The sequence below is a fragment of the Filicampus tigris genome, chromosome 2 (assembly GCF_054856515.1).
Source record: "Filicampus tigris isolate MCC_2025a chromosome 2, RoL_Ftig_1.0, whole genome shotgun sequence".
Classification (NCBI taxonomy): Eukaryota; Metazoa; Chordata; class Actinopteri; order Syngnathiformes; family Syngnathidae; genus Filicampus; species Filicampus tigris.
This window is the reverse complement of record NC_141218.1, coordinates 18634973-18652581: the sequence shown is the minus strand read 5'-3', so window position 1 is coordinate 18652581 and position 17609 is coordinate 18634973. Positions and strand designations below refer to the sequence as shown.

At 43.2% G+C, this 17609-nt stretch overlaps 1 protein-coding gene and 1 non-coding gene across 5 annotated transcripts; both read right to left on the bottom strand.

Annotated features, from left to right (window-relative positions):
* Positions 1–1777: 1777 nt before the first annotated feature.
* bod1l1 (biorientation of chromosomes in cell division 1-like 1) lies at positions 1778–16586 on the bottom strand. Of its 4 annotated transcripts, none has more exons than XM_086023846.1 (27): positions 16380–16586; positions 15114–15238; positions 14775–15007; positions 14253–14699; positions 11760–11909; positions 11504–11664; positions 10857–10953; positions 10651–10777; positions 10497–10557; positions 8520–10086; positions 8203–8258; positions 8008–8116; positions 7819–7914; positions 7702–7748; positions 7585–7615; positions 5692–5741; positions 5546–5615; positions 5416–5468; positions 5258–5336; positions 5147–5181; positions 4897–5059; positions 3710–4462; positions 3572–3636; positions 3382–3466; positions 3150–3288; positions 2465–2536; positions 1778–2240 (listed from the first exon to the last, which is right to left on the bottom strand). In XM_086023846.1, exons 1-27 carry the CDS (start codon positions 16494–16496, stop codon positions 2093–2095), a joined length of 5136 nt encoding a protein of 1711 aa, XP_085879972.1. In that variant the 5' UTR covers positions 16497–16586; the 3' UTR covers positions 1778–2092. The 4 variants fall into 4 exon arrangements, with proteins under 4 accessions (XP_085879972.1, XP_085879973.1, XP_085879974.1 ...); XM_086023847.1 differs by having other exon boundaries at positions 5267–5336; XM_086023848.1 differs by having other exon boundaries at positions 14817–15007.
* Positions 16587–17270: 684 nt separating this feature from the next.
* trnal-aag (transfer RNA leucine (anticodon AAG)) lies at positions 17271–17352 on the bottom strand. Its single transcript has one exon. It is a non-coding gene; the product is annotated as a tRNA-Leu (tRNA).
* Between the last annotated feature and the right edge of the window lie 257 nt (positions 17353–17609).

The following is a 17609-nucleotide window of genomic DNA, read 5'->3' as shown; positions in this document are numbered from 1 at the left end:
TAATTTCATAACAGCAAAAATTTTGGTATTGCCGAATTAAAGATTTCAGCGACTTTTGCTGCCTTGAAATTTGGAGTTCATTAACTCATTCAGTACCAGACTTTTTCAGAACCATTGTGAAATGACATAAATGTCATTTGGGATGGAATGAGTTAATCCGCAAAGAAAGTGTACAGCAGACAAGAGGGCTCTATCTGCTGGCCAGAATAAAAACTGTTTCATAAGAGAAAAAATTACTTGAAAGACGATATGTTTGCACTTAATGGCCCTGCCGGGAAACGGTTTTTAGTGGTGGCTTCTTTTTTTTCTCTCCTTTCTCGCGGCACAGACATGATGCCTTAATATCCCATAATAATAATAATAATAACAAGCAGCTCCCTGCCAGCTGTACAGTGAGGAAATCAACTTAAATGGTGCATTAGGCCAACGGCACCCCAAAGCATTTTTTTCTTTTCAACCTGCCTCATCTTGTTACTTATAACTTGGTATTTTGAAAAGAAATGTGCATGAGCATCGCCATGGTTACGCCCCTGTTAACCCTCCACTTTTTTTTTTCTTTTTACATCCCCCCCATAAGCACACCCTCATATTTTAAGAGAATTGCTGCCAAATTGTGTTCAGATGGAGCAAAGGGGGGCGGTGGGATGGGTGGGGTGGCGGAGCGGGGAAACTGCCAAGACTCATTTACAATAAATGTCCCCCCACCCCCCTGTAAAAAGAAATTCTCACCAAATATCCCCATCATACCCATCTGGATGGCACACTCAATCAAGCTCAAGGCTGGAAAGTGGGAGAAAAGGGAAGGGAAGCAGCCTTTTAAGTGAGACGGGATTTTTTTTTTTATTCCTTGTATCCCAAAGAGGAATTCACTCGCATGCCATGAAATGGAGGGGCCCCCCAAGACAGAGCACTTAACACAGTAAAGGGAGGCCGACTTGGACGCCATTCAAAACTTATGAGCGGGCTTTTATGATATGAGAAGATCATGGGCGGGGAAGCTTTTTCCTATCAGGGGCCATTTTAGTTTTTAGAAAGTCCTCCATACTAAATTGATGGGAAAATATTCAAGAGAACAAACGAGTCCACAAGGGAAATTTTATACACAGTGGATACAAAACGTCTAGGCGCTCCAGTTCAAACGCAATAACTCAGGCCTAAGAGGGTGTGCACACTTAAGCAACCAAAAGATCTTTTTTTTTTTTTCCCTTAAAAAGTGATTCAAATTTTCAATTAGTTCGTACAGATTATAGATCACATGAAATGATGTTAAAAGTTTTGACATTTTTCATCTTGGTCTCGTTTTTCTTGTCACAAAAACTTGTGTGTAGACTTTTTGTACCCACCGTACGTACAATCAGAGGCAAGACGCTGCTTGTGGAACTTGATTCACATGGAGATCCTACAAAATGACAGTGTAAGAAGAATTTATCTGCTTCTGCCATTTACACAGAATCGGAGGGATATTTCCGCGACCGTTTGCGTTTACAAAACACCACAAGATCACGCAGTCGGTCCGATCATTAAATGACAGAGGGCAGCAGCAGCAAAATTTAGCATCGGTGAGAACAGCAGGTTGTGTGGAAAGTATTGAAACAGTGGACATGTGAATTCACAAGTTTAGAGGCCAAAGTAAATGAACTTCTAAAGATAATTCTGAATTTTAGGTTCATCTTGAAATTTCACTCGAAACTCGAGTATTCCATCCACATTTTTAGTGTAAAGTCAAACTTTATGACGGCAATGTTTAGTTAAAAAATGACAGCAAACAAGGTTTTGTTTGAGTTTGTTTATCGTAAAGTAATATTCATCTGACGTGTTAAAGACCAAAAAAGTACATCCATAAAAAAACAAGAGTAAAAGACAAACACAATTTGTCATTCACAGAATGAATATCTCACTGTAAAAATGATGGTGGGAAATTCTCAAGCTCGTGTTTGACCTCAGTTAATTAACCCTACTTCTGCGCACTTAAACAAAAAGGAATGATAGCGCGTGATCAGAACCACAAGCGATTGTTACTCTATTGTTGGGCCTGGGGGGGTGCCTGCTGACCTGCCCCTGCCACCCCGCCCCCAAATACAAATACAAGCGATTAAGTGGAATTGTGTACGTGACAGCAGCGTTTTCCTCGTTTGGCCGGGGGCTCCTCAGACTTCTGCCCCCCTCGCGTTCGCACAGCAGCGGGGCTGCTCTCCAGTTTGCGTGCCCCCTTGGCGGCGGTTGCCTGGCCCCTGCTCCCACTACGAGGGCAAAAAACAACGCTTTGCAGTGACAAAAAGTAAAAAGCAAAGTGGGAGGCCTGAAGAGATTAGAACTCATGCCCACAGGAAGCACACACTTGTTCAACATGGATGTGAAAGTAGCAAAGGGGCTAACCCCATATTGATTCATGCATTAATCAAGATTTTTTTTAACAATAAATGCTGGACGTAAGTTAAGCGTGAAGTGATGAGGTTTAACTCACCGTGCACCAGCGGCAGTCTCGTCTTTGCCGCTCTGTCGACTGGCCCTCGTGGAAGGTTTGCTCGGCTTATTCCTGGAAATGAACGACAAATATGACACTCGTGGCCGCTGTAGCCAAATTTTACAAACAATTCTTAGTATAATGCAGTAGAGTGTTAAAACACTGCAAATGGCGACAACAATAAAAAAAAAAAAAAATCTATTAAAATTGGAGCTTAACAATTTTGGAAAATAATCTAATTGCGTTTGAGATTTAAAGGGGAAGTCAACCCAAACATATTTTTTTCAAGAATATGTTATATGCAGGCCCATTAGTCTGAACGCGGCATTCGGATTAATCTTGCGTTTGTTGAATATGAGAAATCCACCCGTTTTCAGCTAGCTCAGCGGGCGGCCATTTTGTCACTTCTGTCGACTGAAGATGACATCAATGTTGCTCGGGACTGAGATAACGACCGATTATGTCTCAGCTTCAGAAAACAGGTGAACTGCGATTGGTCGTTATCTGATCCCCGAGCAACCGTGATGTCATTTTCAGTCGACAGAAGTGACAAAATGGCCCCCCCGTGAGATGGCTAAAAGTGGGTGCATGTAGCTGATTAATTTATATTCTACAAACGCAATATTAATCAGAATGCCGTATTTCAAGGTCATGTAAGGTCATGAAAGCAGTAGTAAGGAATCACCTTTCAGCTTCCAGACGAGACGCCAAGCGCGTTGTTGCTCTGCCTTTCATTTCGTTGCCGTCGTCATCTTTCTCGCCACCGTCCTCATCCATCTCGTTCTGCTCCGCCTCCCTTTCACCTGCCGCTTTCTCTTTTTTATCTGCCAGTGGAACCCCGGATGTAAACTTTGAAAATCATGACACCCTCTTTTCTTTTTGGTCAGTACCACTCATGAGGGATAACAAAGAAGAACCTGAGTCATCTGAGGGCGTTGCGGCCTTGGGGGGTCTTCCCCTCCGAGCGGGCTTCTTGGGAGTCATACCTTGCTGCTCGTCAACCTGAAGACATTCAACAACACTCCCTTACTGGACTTCCAAGTTGGCATGAGAATGACAACGTAGTTAAATAAGAGGGCGGCGTTTCAAGCGTTCTCGCCCACGTACGGCGTCAGGTTTCTTCTCACTGCCGCTCTCCTCCTTGGCCTCCTCGTTGTCTTTGGAGGGAGAAGCTGAAAAAGTATTCACGGATTTAGACATCAGGAATCACGCAAACAAGATTGTGTCAGAAGTTCTGTCCCTCACTTGTGTCCTTCTTGGCCTCATCAGTGGTGTCCATTATGGCCTCCTCATTTGTGTCCTTAGTTGCGACCTCACTTGTGTCCTTAGTTGCCTCCTCATTTGTGTCCTGAGTTGCCTCCTCATTTGTGTCCTTAGTTTCCACCTCACTTGTGTCCTTAGTTGCCACCTCACTTGTGTCCTTAGTTTCCTTCTCATTTGTGTCCTTAGCTGCCACCTCACTTGTGTCCTTAGTTGCCACCTCACTTGTGTCCTTAGTTGCCTCCTCGCTTGTGTTCTTTGCGCTCTCTTCACTAACATCCTCTGTGGCCTCCTCATTTGTGTCCTTGGTCACCTCATGTGTGTCCTCAACAGCCTCCTCACTGGGGTCTTTGATGGTCTCCTCACTTGCATTCTTAGTCGCTTCCTCACTTTTGTCAGTTGTAGCCTCTTCATATGTTACTTGTATAGCCTCCTCACTTGTGCCCTTCACGCCCTCTTCGGTTGTGTCCTTTCCCGCCTCCTCACTTGTGTTCTGGGTGGTTTCTTCACTTGTGTCCTTTGTAGTTTCCACACTTGTGCCCTTCACAGCTACCTGATTTGTGTTGTTTACTGTCGCATCATTTGTGTTCGTCGTGGCCTCCTCACTTGTTTCCGCAGTTGCCTCCTTACTTGCGTCCTTCAGGGGCTCCTCCTCACTGGTGTTCTTGACCATCTCGTCTCCCACTTGAGGTTCTCCTGCCTTCGCTGATCTCCTCCTCTTCTTCACTGCTGGTTCATCTGAAAATGAGGACGTCGCAATTTTAGTCTGATATACAGCAAAATCTCAAAGCCCGGAATGGTTCCGCAGTTGAATCACTCGTCAGTTTGAGCTCAAATGTAAAACAAAAACTAGATTCTACTTCTGCAGCTTTCATATTTAACCTTTTTGTTCGTTCAAATATTATCAGTACAGAATTGAATGAAAAGTTAATGACGTTAGCCTCCTGAATGGATTATTTCTTATGGCAAAAATGTATTCAATACACACGCCTTAACCAGAGTGCAAATTAAAATTTGTGTAATAAATTAATATTATTTACCTCCAATCAAAGCACAAAAAAAAGGCAGAGCCACAACTGAATCTGGAAAATCTTACAGTCCAGGTCCCACAGAATATATTTCAATGAAGAGCATTAGCAGACTTGATTGTAGTTTTCCGGACAGTGTCCTACCAGCAGAGTTTCCTTTGGCTGCTGAACGTCTCCCTCTGCGACTCGGCGTCTGCTCCCTCTTCGCCAATTGCTTCGGCGGCTCCTCCTCCACCTCTTCTCCGACTTTGGACGACCGTCCCCTGCGTGACGTTTTCACCTCCACAACCTTTGGCTGCTCAGTTTCCTACAAACAAATGCTCATTTAGCGTTCCTTTTTTCTTGAATAAACAAACATCGAGTTCAATCTCCGTTGCCATCGAGCATCTCTGACCTCAGATGGTGGTTCCTTCGCATCCTGATCGTCACCTGTTGAACATTGAAGTGGCTGCGGTCAAATCTCAACTTGGCAACGTTGCTGCGTGTTTAACATCGACCGGCTTACAGTTATTACCGCATTCATTCACTACTGCAACATTCTGATTGGACAGCTTTCGTTTACGTCCGCCTCGGCCGCTTTCCCGCTATGACAGAGAAGGAAAAAAATGCACAACGCCAACACTTGAAGCATCAAGGATGATCCAGCGCACGTGTAAAAGTTACCTTCTCCGACACCTCAGAGTTCTTCTCTGGCTCGCGGAGGTCTGAGCTCTCACCTGGATGAATGACGACCAAGACAACTAGGAATCGTATCGCCATCAAAATATCAAATAAATAATACAAAATGACACACTTTCTTGTTTGGCCACTTCTGTTGCACTCTCGGCTTCTGTGACCACACAGGGTGGGGAGCAGAGTTCCGCCTAAACAAAGTGATGTGAAGATCAGGACGTGACAAAGCTGGGGACTGTTTCCTTGGGAAGAAAACATCTAACTTACAGTTTGTGCACCACACTCCTCCTCCTCCTCATTTTTCAGATCTAGTTTGCCTAATGATGAGAAGGTAACAAGTTAACATTATTCAAATAATTACTCTGCAACACCAATGTACACCAGCACAATATAATGAATCAAACTTAAGGATGTAAACATTTGATTTGTGACACTGTCTTCATTCAACACTTATGTTTACTAATGTGTTTGCAGTCCCGTGATACAGAAATGCATTGCCAAGAGTGTTTCTAATTGTTTGCACCTTTCCTGTAGCTGGATAAGTGGGCAGGGTCCTCTTTTGACATTTGATGTTTCTTTATTCATGTGGACGACAATTCGTGGTCCAGGACCTATTAAATGTTTTGCGGAAATACAGTGAACCCCGTTCATCATGGGGGTTTATGTTCCACGAGAGAGACGATTAAAGGGAAATCAACCCCAAAATTTTCTTTACAATGATATGTTCTATGCACCTCCACTAGTCTAAACACATCATTGTAATTAATATTGCATTTGTGGAATATGAGTGGTAAAATCCACCCGTTTTTGTCCATCTCAGAGGGCGGATATTTTGTTATTTGCTATCAACTGAAAATGACATCACAGTTGTTCAGGGCTCACGTAACAACCAATCATGGCTCAGCTTCAAAAGACAGGTGAGCCGTGATTGGCTGTTACCTGAGTCCTGAGCAACTGGGATGTCATTTTCAGTCGACAGAAGTAACAAAATGGCCACCCCCTGAAATGGACAAAAATGGGTAGATTTTACTACTTCATTCATATTCCACAAACGGAATATTAATCAGAATGCCGGGTTAGACTAGTGGATCTGCATAGAACATATTGTCAAGAATTTTTGGGGGGCTGAGTTCCCGTTTAAAAAAAAATGTATGTAATTTTGGCCATCCCACATGCTTTAAACGCAGTTAAACTTAGTAAAACACTGAAAGAGGAAATCAAACCAAACATTTTTTTCAAAAATATGAAACACGGCATTCTGATTAATATTGCGTTTGTGCAATATGAGTTATCCACCCCTTTTTAGCCATCTCTGGGGGCGGCCATTTTGTCACTTGTGTCGACTCGAAATGACATCACAAATGCTCACAACGACCAGTCACGGCTGACCTGTTTTCTGAAGCTGAGCCGTGATTGGTCGTTACCTGAGCCCTGAGCAGTTGTAAATTCATTTTCAGTCGACAAAGGTGACAAAATGGCTGCCCCCAGTGATGGTTAAAAATGGGTGGATTTTGCTGCTTAACTCATATTCCACAAACACGATTTTAATCAGAATGCCGTGTTTCAATTAGTGTGTCTGCTGGGAACATATTCTTGAAAAAAAAATGTGTTTGGATTGATTTCCCCTTTAAAAGACCTTGTAAAAGTATTTAAACACAAAAAAACTGAAACTATAAAATATATAGAAAATACTGTAGTGTGCGTGGGTGTTAGATTTGTGAATTTAGAGACGGTGCCCGGTGGGGCCACGCGTGACATCGGCAAGTCTGCGTGTGGCCGACAGCAGCTAGTGTGTGCGTGCTCATTGTTTTTGTGCGTTTTACTGTTCTCCCGGCATTCAATAAACAGCTGAAAAGTGCAATTGGCTCTCATTTCCTACATGCAATGGCATTACAGTAAGTATACTGCAAAAAACGATTAAAAGGATGACATGCCATGAAAAACGATGGCTATAAACCGCTGGTGTCCAAAATATAGTGGATATTTCTGCAACAAGCAAATTGCACAACAAAACTGTAATGCTGTGGGCTGTGGTTTGTGTAGTGCAATAAGGCGGCGGAACACTGTAGCACTTGTGTTGGATCTCATTACATGGTGCTGGTGTAACTAATGAAGTGGCCTGCAAGGGTAGTCAGCCTTTTATTAAAATGTTTTACGTACCGTGACTGACGTCCATCTGATCCTCATCTGCCTATAATTCAGAAGAAAGTGTGTTACAGTTTTGTTCTTGTTTATAACAATCAAAGAAAGCAGAGTAAAGTGAAGGTGGGTTCTCACTTTGGCGCTCATTGTTGCATCGACATCCGACTGTGTTGGCTCTGAATCTGACACAAGCCCATCTTATGTCAGATGGTGAAACGTCATTTTGCAACACGGACGCTTTCGTGCGCTCACCTTGTGGACTGGAAACACGCTCCACAGTAGTTGCCAGACAAGGCGGCGCAGAAGCATTTTCCACCACATTTCCATTGCCTTCATCAGCAACTGGATCTTCAATATATCAACCAGCATCAAATTACGCTAAACAAAAATAAGTCGCCAATAATATTCCTGACCCAAGAGGTAATAATTGAAGGCGTCTACCATGTTCATCAGCAGGTGCTGCCTGTTTTTCAGCTGGTTGTGAGTCAGCAGCTCTCGCTTTGGGCTTGTCTTCATTAGAAGGAAGGTCATGTGGCTTGGTGTCATTCTCCTGCGCACACACATACGCACAGAATGGCCACGTTGGGACATAAGCGATCAAAATAAAAGCCTAAGGGCAAAAAAGGTGATTTTTACCTGAAGAGCAGGCTGCAGAGACGTTTGGCCATTTGCTGCATCCATTGCAGACTTATCTGTGAAGAGGCAAACAAACTACCTGATTTCAACTAGCATTCACTCTTCCAAAGACTATGTTTGGCTTTGGGGTGACATTTCAGGATGAACCTGAAATGTAATAGGGGTAACCTGACTTACAAGTTGTGTTTGTTCAGTGAGGTAACGACCAATCGCGGCTCACCTGTTTTCTGAAGCTGCAAGGGTTATATTGCCCCGACAGCCAATATGCCGAACTGTTTGTGAGTAGGGTAAGTTGCCTAGCAAATAAAATTCATTACCTTCACTGTTCAATTTGTCCCCACCAATCTTCACAGTCTCGTACCCAAAGGGTGACAATTCAGAAGGATCTTTGTGTGGGCTCTGCTTGTTCTCCTGCGACTGCTCCTTCAGCCCGTGACCCATGAAGCTGGGGGGCAAAGCGCTGTCGGGGTCCATGGAGAGCAGCGTGAGGGCCGCCTCTTTCATCTTCATGTCGGCGTCCAGAAGCGTCACCGGCGGTTGGCTGCGCTCTCTGCCGCCCGCCGCCTGCAGCGTGCCGTCCATGGCCGAGGTGCACACGTCCATCAGCGTCAGCAGCGCGTCGGCCTCCGGCGGCACGGCGGGTATTTCCCGCACCCGCGTCTCGGCTTCGGGCGCGGTGTCGCTTAAAGGCTCGCGGGCGCCGTCAGAGAAGGAAACGGCGACCGGGTACGGGTGCGCCGCTGGCATTTGCGCCCCCTCAGCATCGACGTGAAGAGACATGTCGACTTTGTCTTCTTTGGATGCTTTCTTCTCGTCGACGTTCTCCTCTTTCTTTTCTTTCTTGTCCACTTTTTTCTTGGAGCTCTTGCCGTCTGGCTCTTCGGAGCTTCTCCTCTGCTCCTTCGCCAGTCCCTCTTTCTTTTTCTCCTTCTCTGGTTTGTTGCCGGCACCCGAGGCCCCACGGGTGTCCAAACTGTGAGTTCTTTTGTCCGTCTTTGATGCCGGGTGAGACTTGGGCTCCTCTCTGGATTTGGATTTTTCCGTGTTTTTCCCTTTCTCTGCCGGCTTGCCTCTTTTTGGAGATTTGTCGCTGTCAGCGAGAGTCTTGTTCAATTGCTCGGCTTTCGTCTTGTCTTTGTTTTCCGTTTTTAGTTTAGGTTTGTCGACTTGCCGGTCTTCGCTGTGGCTCTTGGACCTTTTCAGGGCGTCTTTAGAGTGTTTCTCCTTTTTCTTGACGCCGTCCGCTCCTTGTGCCACCTCAGGACGATCCTCCAAGGAGCCAGAAGAATCCGGGCGGGGCATTTGCTTTGAATCCATTTTTGCTGGTGTTTTCTCACCTTTGATCTTTTCCTTCTCTTTCATCTTGTCTTTCTCCCGACTCTTGTCTTTCTCAACAGACTGGGCCCGCATCCTCTTGGCCGAAGCCTCGTCAGTCTCGGAGACAGACGTCTTCTGTTCCTTCGTACTGGTCGTTTTCTTTTCATTTTTCACTTTCGGCTTCTTCTCATCGGAAGACGTCTTGGCAGGATTGCCGTCCTTTTGCTGGGATTCGCTGGACTGGGGCTCGGGTTTCTTTTCCTGCTTTTGTTTGAGTTTGGGGAGCTCCTCGGACACGGGGCGTTCCTTCTCTTTGCGCTCCTTGCGGGACGGGCGGTCAAACTTCCCGATGGCGCGCTGCCTGAGAGCCTCCTGTGAGCCCAGCTCCAAGTCCAAGATGAAGGAGTGCGTGCGACTTTTGTCAGCGAGCTTCTTGGCGTCACCGGAATCTTCCGGGGCGCCGCCGCTCCCGCTTGCCGTTCGGTGCCTCTCGTCAGGCGCCGAAGGCTCGGACAGATTCCTCACCAGCTTCTGTTGTAGGCTGCGCAATGGTGTTGATTTGACCTCCTGAAAAGGACAAAACGGTTACAGCTCATTTGGTCAGTTTTCTATGTCACTTGTCATTTGGGAGCTGGAGATCTATGGACAATTTAACTCATTCACTGCAAAAAAACACTTTTGTCTTTTCACAGTCCAGCCAATCAATCCCAGGAATTTATTTATATATTTTTTTCCATTTTTTTTTCCAAACGTTAGGGTAAAAGAAGGTCTGAAAATGTCTGTCAGTTTAAGAGGCTTCAAAGAACACAACACGAATATTTCTGGAAGAGGAAAACCAAACTCCACACAGGAAGAAAGAGCCAAAATTGAACCCCGAAACCGCAAAAGAGTGTGGCAGATATGTTAACCACTATTTCCCCCTGCAGCTCATCATATCATTTACTGTTTAGTTTAGTTTCATCCGTGATGGCACATACGGGCTTCTTCGATGTTTCTCCTGCTTCTCCTTTTTTCTTGCTGGTCACATCTCCTTCTTTCCTAAACGAACGCCAAGATGAGCAGATTTAATATAAAAAAAATAATAATAATAATAATAATAAAACACAACGATGAGGGATCTTTTGGACTCACCTTGAGTCCTCCTTCCTTTTTCTGCTGAGCGCCACTTTTTTCTCCAGAACTTTCCGCTCTTTACGGGCTTCTTTGGCTCTGGGTGTCTCGAACCCAGCAGACGAGCCGTTCTTCTCTTTTTTCTGATCTGTGCAGGGACCAAGTAGCGCAACTGAACGATTGCTCTTAAATCGGGTTTCAAATAGATACAATCCAAGTAGAGATACCTTGCTCTTCAGACTGCGCTGCTTTCTGCTTGCGCTTCTCTTCCATTCGCTCTCGATTTTGCTGCCTTTTGAGCAGACGTTCCTCTTTGTCCTTGGCCTGAAGAGCACATTGAAGAGACACACACGGTGGTCCACGACTCTAGGGCTGAACGATTTCAATCCTCTAATCCTGATCCCATCCCATATTGCAATTGCGATACAGTTGTGCTCACAAGTTTACATAGCTGTAAACTTATGAGCATAACTGTATTATACGATTTTTTTTTTCAAGGTCCTCTTCCCGTTTATAGTTGAACAAACACAAACATTAAATGAGTTGGTATTACAATAAACAAGAGCAGATTTATTATACATGAATGTTTTTGTCTTATAGGTTAGGCTTATGTTCAAATAACGACAAATGAATAATGAATTAATACGAAGGGCAGTTTTCTACTTCAATTAAGAGTTATTTACCTACTAAACACTTTGACTTGCAGTCTTCTGTTTACTACAATAACTTAACAAAATTCTATTAAACGAATGTGTCATAAATACATATATTGGAAGTAATCCATCCTTAAATCAAATAACATCACTAATGCAAAGAAATCTGTTGCAATAATAAAATGTAAAATCTTTGATGAACCCTCATCTGTCCAACTCACCGCAGATCTCCGCCGTTCTTCGACGGTGACCTCGTCATCTGAGTCGCTATAGTAACGGGAGTACAGGAAGGGCTTGTGCACGTAAGCCTTGCGGCGAGGTTTACTCTCTTTGCCTTCTTCTCCTGTCTCTTCGCTCGCTTCTCTCTTGTCTGAGTTTACACCTTAAAAGTGGAAATAGAAGGGGGAAAAAAAACATGAGTCAACATATACGCATCGTGTTGTCTACGGTCAAAAGAAAGACACAAAAAAGCGAGACCATCGGGTGCATGCTCGCCGTCCTCAGAGGACTCGGACAACGGCTCCTCATTTTCGCTCTCCCCTTCAAATGATGACAGGTCGCTGGTGTGCACGGAACTCACTGTGATGTCACTCAAGCCGTCCAAGTCAGAGTCCTCCAAAGAATACTCTGCAAATGATGACACCACACCACAGCTTTTCAAACATTCACAACTACAAGACTGTAAGCCCAAAACTAAATATTGTTGCACAGGATACCGGTACCAGTACCGTACCGGGATTTTTTTGTGTCAAAAACCGCTCAATACCCTTTTTTTTTTCATCACCGGTATTAGAAAGAAAAAAAAAACACACACACATGCAGCTCACCAACTCTGTCTTAAAGGCAAGTATACATATGCTTGTCGCCGCCAGGTAAGAAAACGTCTTAAGTGGCACGCCTCCTTCTGCGTGTGAGGAAGATGGCCTCAAGCAGTGAAGTGCCCCCTGCACCTCCGCTCCTCGTTGAAAAGCATGACATGACGCGCGTAGTGTCATATGGAACATTTTTGCTGACATGGCCGACAGCCATGGCGAGCCGACCAACATGAAACATCCCGTCTGTAAGTCTTGTTTGAAAACTACGGTGGCTCGAGGTGGGAACACGTCCGATCTGGTCAAGCATCTTGCTGACCAGCATCCAGAGTTACACCACCAGTTTAAAGAGCAACAGGTTGTGATGCATTTTCCAACATGTCCCTCAAAAATAAGTACTGTGAATTATTTTGTTAACAATTTCACAAGGCATTCGACTAGCTGGGAGCTGATGAGAGAAGAGTAGACACGCACGTGCATGCACGCGCTCGCGCATGCACACACACATACATACACAAACACACACTGAAAGCAACATTACATTGAGTCCCACAAACAGATGCATATCCTAATATTTTAAATTCATAATTAATAATATTTGGACATTGTTTTTCAGTTTTAATTTTGCTGCTTTGAGATTTTTGTCGAGGTACCATTTCGGAACCGGTATCAAAGTACTTTATGCAGGTATAGTATCAAATTCAAAATGTTGGTATTGTGACAACACTAGTACAGTGGTACCTCTACTTACGAACGTCTCTTCATACGAAATTTTCAAGTTACGAAACGCCTCAACCGGAAAATATTGCCTCTAGTTACGAAAGAAATTTCAGGATACGAAAGGTAAAAGCATGGGCTGATACTTGCAGTATGGGCTGCGACTCGCAGCTCCGGAGTTTCCTGAACGCAACATACTCATAGCTGCTCTGCCATTGGCTAGCCTAGCATCTTCCTGGCATCCCATTGGCTAAGAGGGACCTCTACCGTATGTGTCTATGTGTGCAGATAGAGAGATAGATGGATAGATGGATAGATGGATAGATGGATAGATGGATAGATGGATAGATGGATAGATGGATAGATGGATAGATAGATAGATAGATAGATAGATAGATAGATAGATATGTCTATGCAGCGTGTTCGTCATTCGCCCCTCGGGCCATGAGGTTTTCCGATAGTTTGACGTGAATTAGAAACAAGGAAAAGAAAAAAAGGAGAAAATCGTTTTTTCTGTCCATACAAACAAAGCAAGAGATAATAGAAAAGTATGAAAGGGGGATGCGTTTGGTTGATCTCGCCAAAGAATATGACCGTAATGTATCGACAGTCGCCACATCATTAAATCAGTTCTTTACAAAACGCCAGGAAAAAAAAACACTCTGAGAGAGAATATGAACCAAAGAGGGCAAAAAGCGATGAGGACAGCAATTAAAAGCTAAACGACCATCATTTTTATTCCTTATTCCTTACTCTATTCTTTGTTCTTTTACATTATGATCAACTCTCATTTATTGTGCAATAATCTAATTGTAACATGTATATGTTACATGTTTTGATGCATTTTTATGCTTTATAAAACATTCATGTCTCAATATTGGGGGGCGGATTAGGGCATTTACATGGAAAACGCGTCTGTACTTACAAAATTTTCTACTTAAGAAATGTATTCCAGAACAAATTAATTTCGTAAGTAGAGGTACCACTGTACTGGTATTGGTCTGAAAAAAAGTGATATTGCACATCCCTAGTTCTACAAATGTTCAATGTTCTTTTTGAAAGAACAGTACATTATGATATATTCCTTTACTACATTGAAATGAATGAAAGTTTTCCATTAATCTGTTCCAACCTCTCAAACAAAAACCATACATTTTGGGGGGTAGTGTGCTTTAAATTAAAAAAGAAAAAGAACAAATAAAGATATTTCTTTGTGATTGTGCAGCTCCTTCTGGTGTGTGCGCCTAGGCCATCTGGGGGCAGTAAAATGCAGACACGTGTATATAAATGCAGACGGTCACAACTCCTCATTATAAGTTGTTTTTGACAGAGGATCAAGACTATAAATAAGCCTGTGGGTGTGGTTATACTGTCTGTCTACGTGTGTTGCTCCACCACTTGTATTCCAGATCTCACCGAAAATGAGCTATGTGGTACTGACCTTCTTTTATCCTCTCTTTGACTTTCTGCTTGGCCTGGTAGCTATCTTCCTCCTGGGTCTCCTCCGAAGGTTTGTCACTTGTTTTACTAACCACTTTCGGTTTCGCCTCAGCCTGGTCTGCAGCTCGCGGCTCCTCCTCCTCGATCTTGATCTCATCTGTGGACATTTCTCTTCCGACGTCCATCTGGTCCGGTGGGTCGTCCGTCTTTATCTCTAATTCCTGGAACTCCGCCCCCAGCTTTGCTTGGTCTGCCTCTTCCTGCTCTGTCTTCATGTCTTCCTCCTCATCCAGACTCATGTCCTGCTCGCCGTCCTCAACGGACTCGTCGTGGGCTGTGCGACCTTTCTCGGTGGACCTGATGTTGGCCTCCTCGTTGAGAGAGGTGATGGTGTCCAGGATGGACATGGCATCAGTGGCAGCAGTGGACGTCGGCACGGATGTTGAGGCTAAACAATAACATAGTCAGAACTAACTGCAACAAAAGTTTACATTTGACCACACAACATCACTGTTATAGTTACGGGATGGATGAGCAGCTGACTGAAGGACGACATCAAACGTACTCTGCTGAGGGACAACGGCATCCACTTTGGTCTCCGTTGAGGGAATCGACGCTGGCGGCTCCTCGCCGCTAGTGCCGGGTGACAAAAATTGGTGCACCACTTTCTCTACCTGCGGCCTGAAAATGTGGTTGACTTTGGGATCCACCACCTGAGCCACGATTCTGTCCACTCCCTGCTCCAGCATGCCGGACCTAAGAGCGATGAGTTGCTTTGAGTTTTGTCAAGTTTCATTGTAAACTTGAAAACTTGAAGGGCAGATGTAAAATAAATAATTAAAAAAAATAAAAATAAACTTACTGCAACACAAGCTGCCTGATGTTGTTTCGCAACTGGTTTTTGTTCAACTGGGGGCTCCATGTGTGGTTGGAGAGGTGATTGGAGACAAAGTTGTCCACTCGTTGTTTCAGGTTCAGATAAGCTGGCTGCAAAAGGTATAGAGAAGTTTAATCGTGCTGTGCGTTGATTTATAAGTCGTATAGATGTCAATGTAACAATATTTATCCTGCAATATTGTGGATAAAACATTTGTTAAAATTACAGTGTGGAAAACTCTAACTGTAGTGCTTGTCCACATCGTACATTTCCTAAAAAACAAAAGACAAAATATGTGTGAAATTTTGATATTTAATTTACTTTTATCTACTCGATTGCATTTTTATACATAAAGTTAACATGTTTATACTTAATGTGTTCTGAAATTGACCATTAAACAACACAACAAATGTGTTTATGGGCCTATTTTTTTAACAATACTATTCCAGAAACTATTCCATATACCCTATGGTAATAATTTATTGCAATTTGGCGACAGGTTTTTAAAATGTGGACCCCTGGGTATCATCAGCTGAGAAACATTTTAGTAAAGGCCCAAAAAGTATTGATTGATTATAAAACACTGTATGTCTTCTTCTAAGTGTCTATTTATCTATGCCAAAAACTTAGTGATCGGAAGAACAATTCTCTTCCATTTGACTGCAGAACTAGAATAATTCAAGGATTCCTGCGAGTCAGCTTTGTGTTCAATGAAAAAGGCACGGATTTCACACGGAGTAAAAAAATTGAGACGAGATAACATTTTCTTCATACTTTTTGTTACATTTTGGTTTAATCGTGTGCCGTCACTTTTTTCGAATGTAAAGTGGATGTCTTGGTTGAGTAAAGGTTGAGGACGAGCCCTGCTTGAAAGGACATTGGCATCATAAATAATTTCGTATTTATCCGTGTGCTTTTGTATACGCCTATAAAACTCACAAAAGGTACTGTTAGCCCAGCATCAACATTCATTATTGAAACACGCTTCAAGCAAACCTGGACGACATTTATTATCACAATGAATGGAGACCAATGGCTGCAGCATTGCAGGTATAGTAAAGAAACGGTAGCCATCCTTTAAAATGTTTGAATAAATTACGATTAGTACTTTTGCAGCAGTACACAGACAGTTGTGGTTAGCTACCGTATTCCAAAACATGCAGTGAGCCGATTTGACCTGTACTTTTAAACAATAAAATGCAGACTGAAACGTCAAATGTATACTTTACTTGGACTGTAATCATTCGTTACCTTAGTATCGACGTCTGCAAGGCAGTCTCTCCTGAACTGGTCAAAAAGTCCTTGTGTTTTTAAGTGATTGACAATCATTGACACTAGCTGCGGATCACCCGGTGGTAAACCCGCCATGTTGAAATCAAACGGATTAATTTTTAAACATTAAATTTAAGCATATCAGTAGCGAACACGTCAGTTTTTGTTTTGGTACACAACGGTGTGAGCGGGTTCAACCCGGAAGAGTTTAAATACAAACATTTTGATGAACCGGAAATACAACACCGGCTTCCTGTTTTAGAAGAAGCGTTTCGTGAATATGAATATTAACGCTTGCATAAATACAAATGTATACAGTATATGTAAATATATAAATGCAATACATTTTACAGGGCAATTGAAATCTGATGCATTATTATTATTCATTCATTCATTCATTCATTCATTCATTCATTCATTATCCATACCGCTTATCCTCACAAGGGTCGCGGGCGTGCTGGAGCCTATCCCAGCTGTCTTTGGGCAGTAGGCAGGGGACACCCTGAATTGGTTCATTATTATTATTTTTTTTATTATTATTATTATTATTAGTAGTAGTAGTAGTAGTAGTAGTAGTAGTAGTAGTAGTAGTAGTAGTAGTAGTAGTAGTAGTAGTAGTATTATGTAAATGCCATGTGTGGCTGCGAGCCATTTTTTGCTCCCGATTACTATCGGCAGTAATTTGTCACGTTCTGCCCCTGTAATCCAGTCACTTTGGCGACCTCTAGCGCTAAAACACCTGCAATGGAAAAGTAAAACAGTTTGTCGCGGACAAACCGAATTTTTGCCATATAATAATACTGTACTTTAGTCTTCGATGTTCGATTCACTGTTGTTAATAAGATAAATATAGTACATTAAAATGAGTCTTGGCAGCGGTGGGATTCGAACCCACGCCCCCGAAGAGACTGGAGCCTTAATCCAGCGCCTTAGACCGCTCGGCCACGCTACCGTGCCCAAATTCACGAGCACATAAAATACTAAACCGTATCGGGTATCAACGAGCGGATTTTATGAGTGCACTGGTCTGTATGTAAAAATAAAGATGTACAATGCAAATGTCTCCGTTTTTCTCCATATGCTCCCGTTGTTTTTATAATTTGACGTTTTTTCTAAATGCAAGAAAACCATTTTTGCATTAAAGCAGTTGGGTAGGAGTAGAAGACTACTTGTATTTATTTACTTGGCATAGAACAACGCAGATAACGG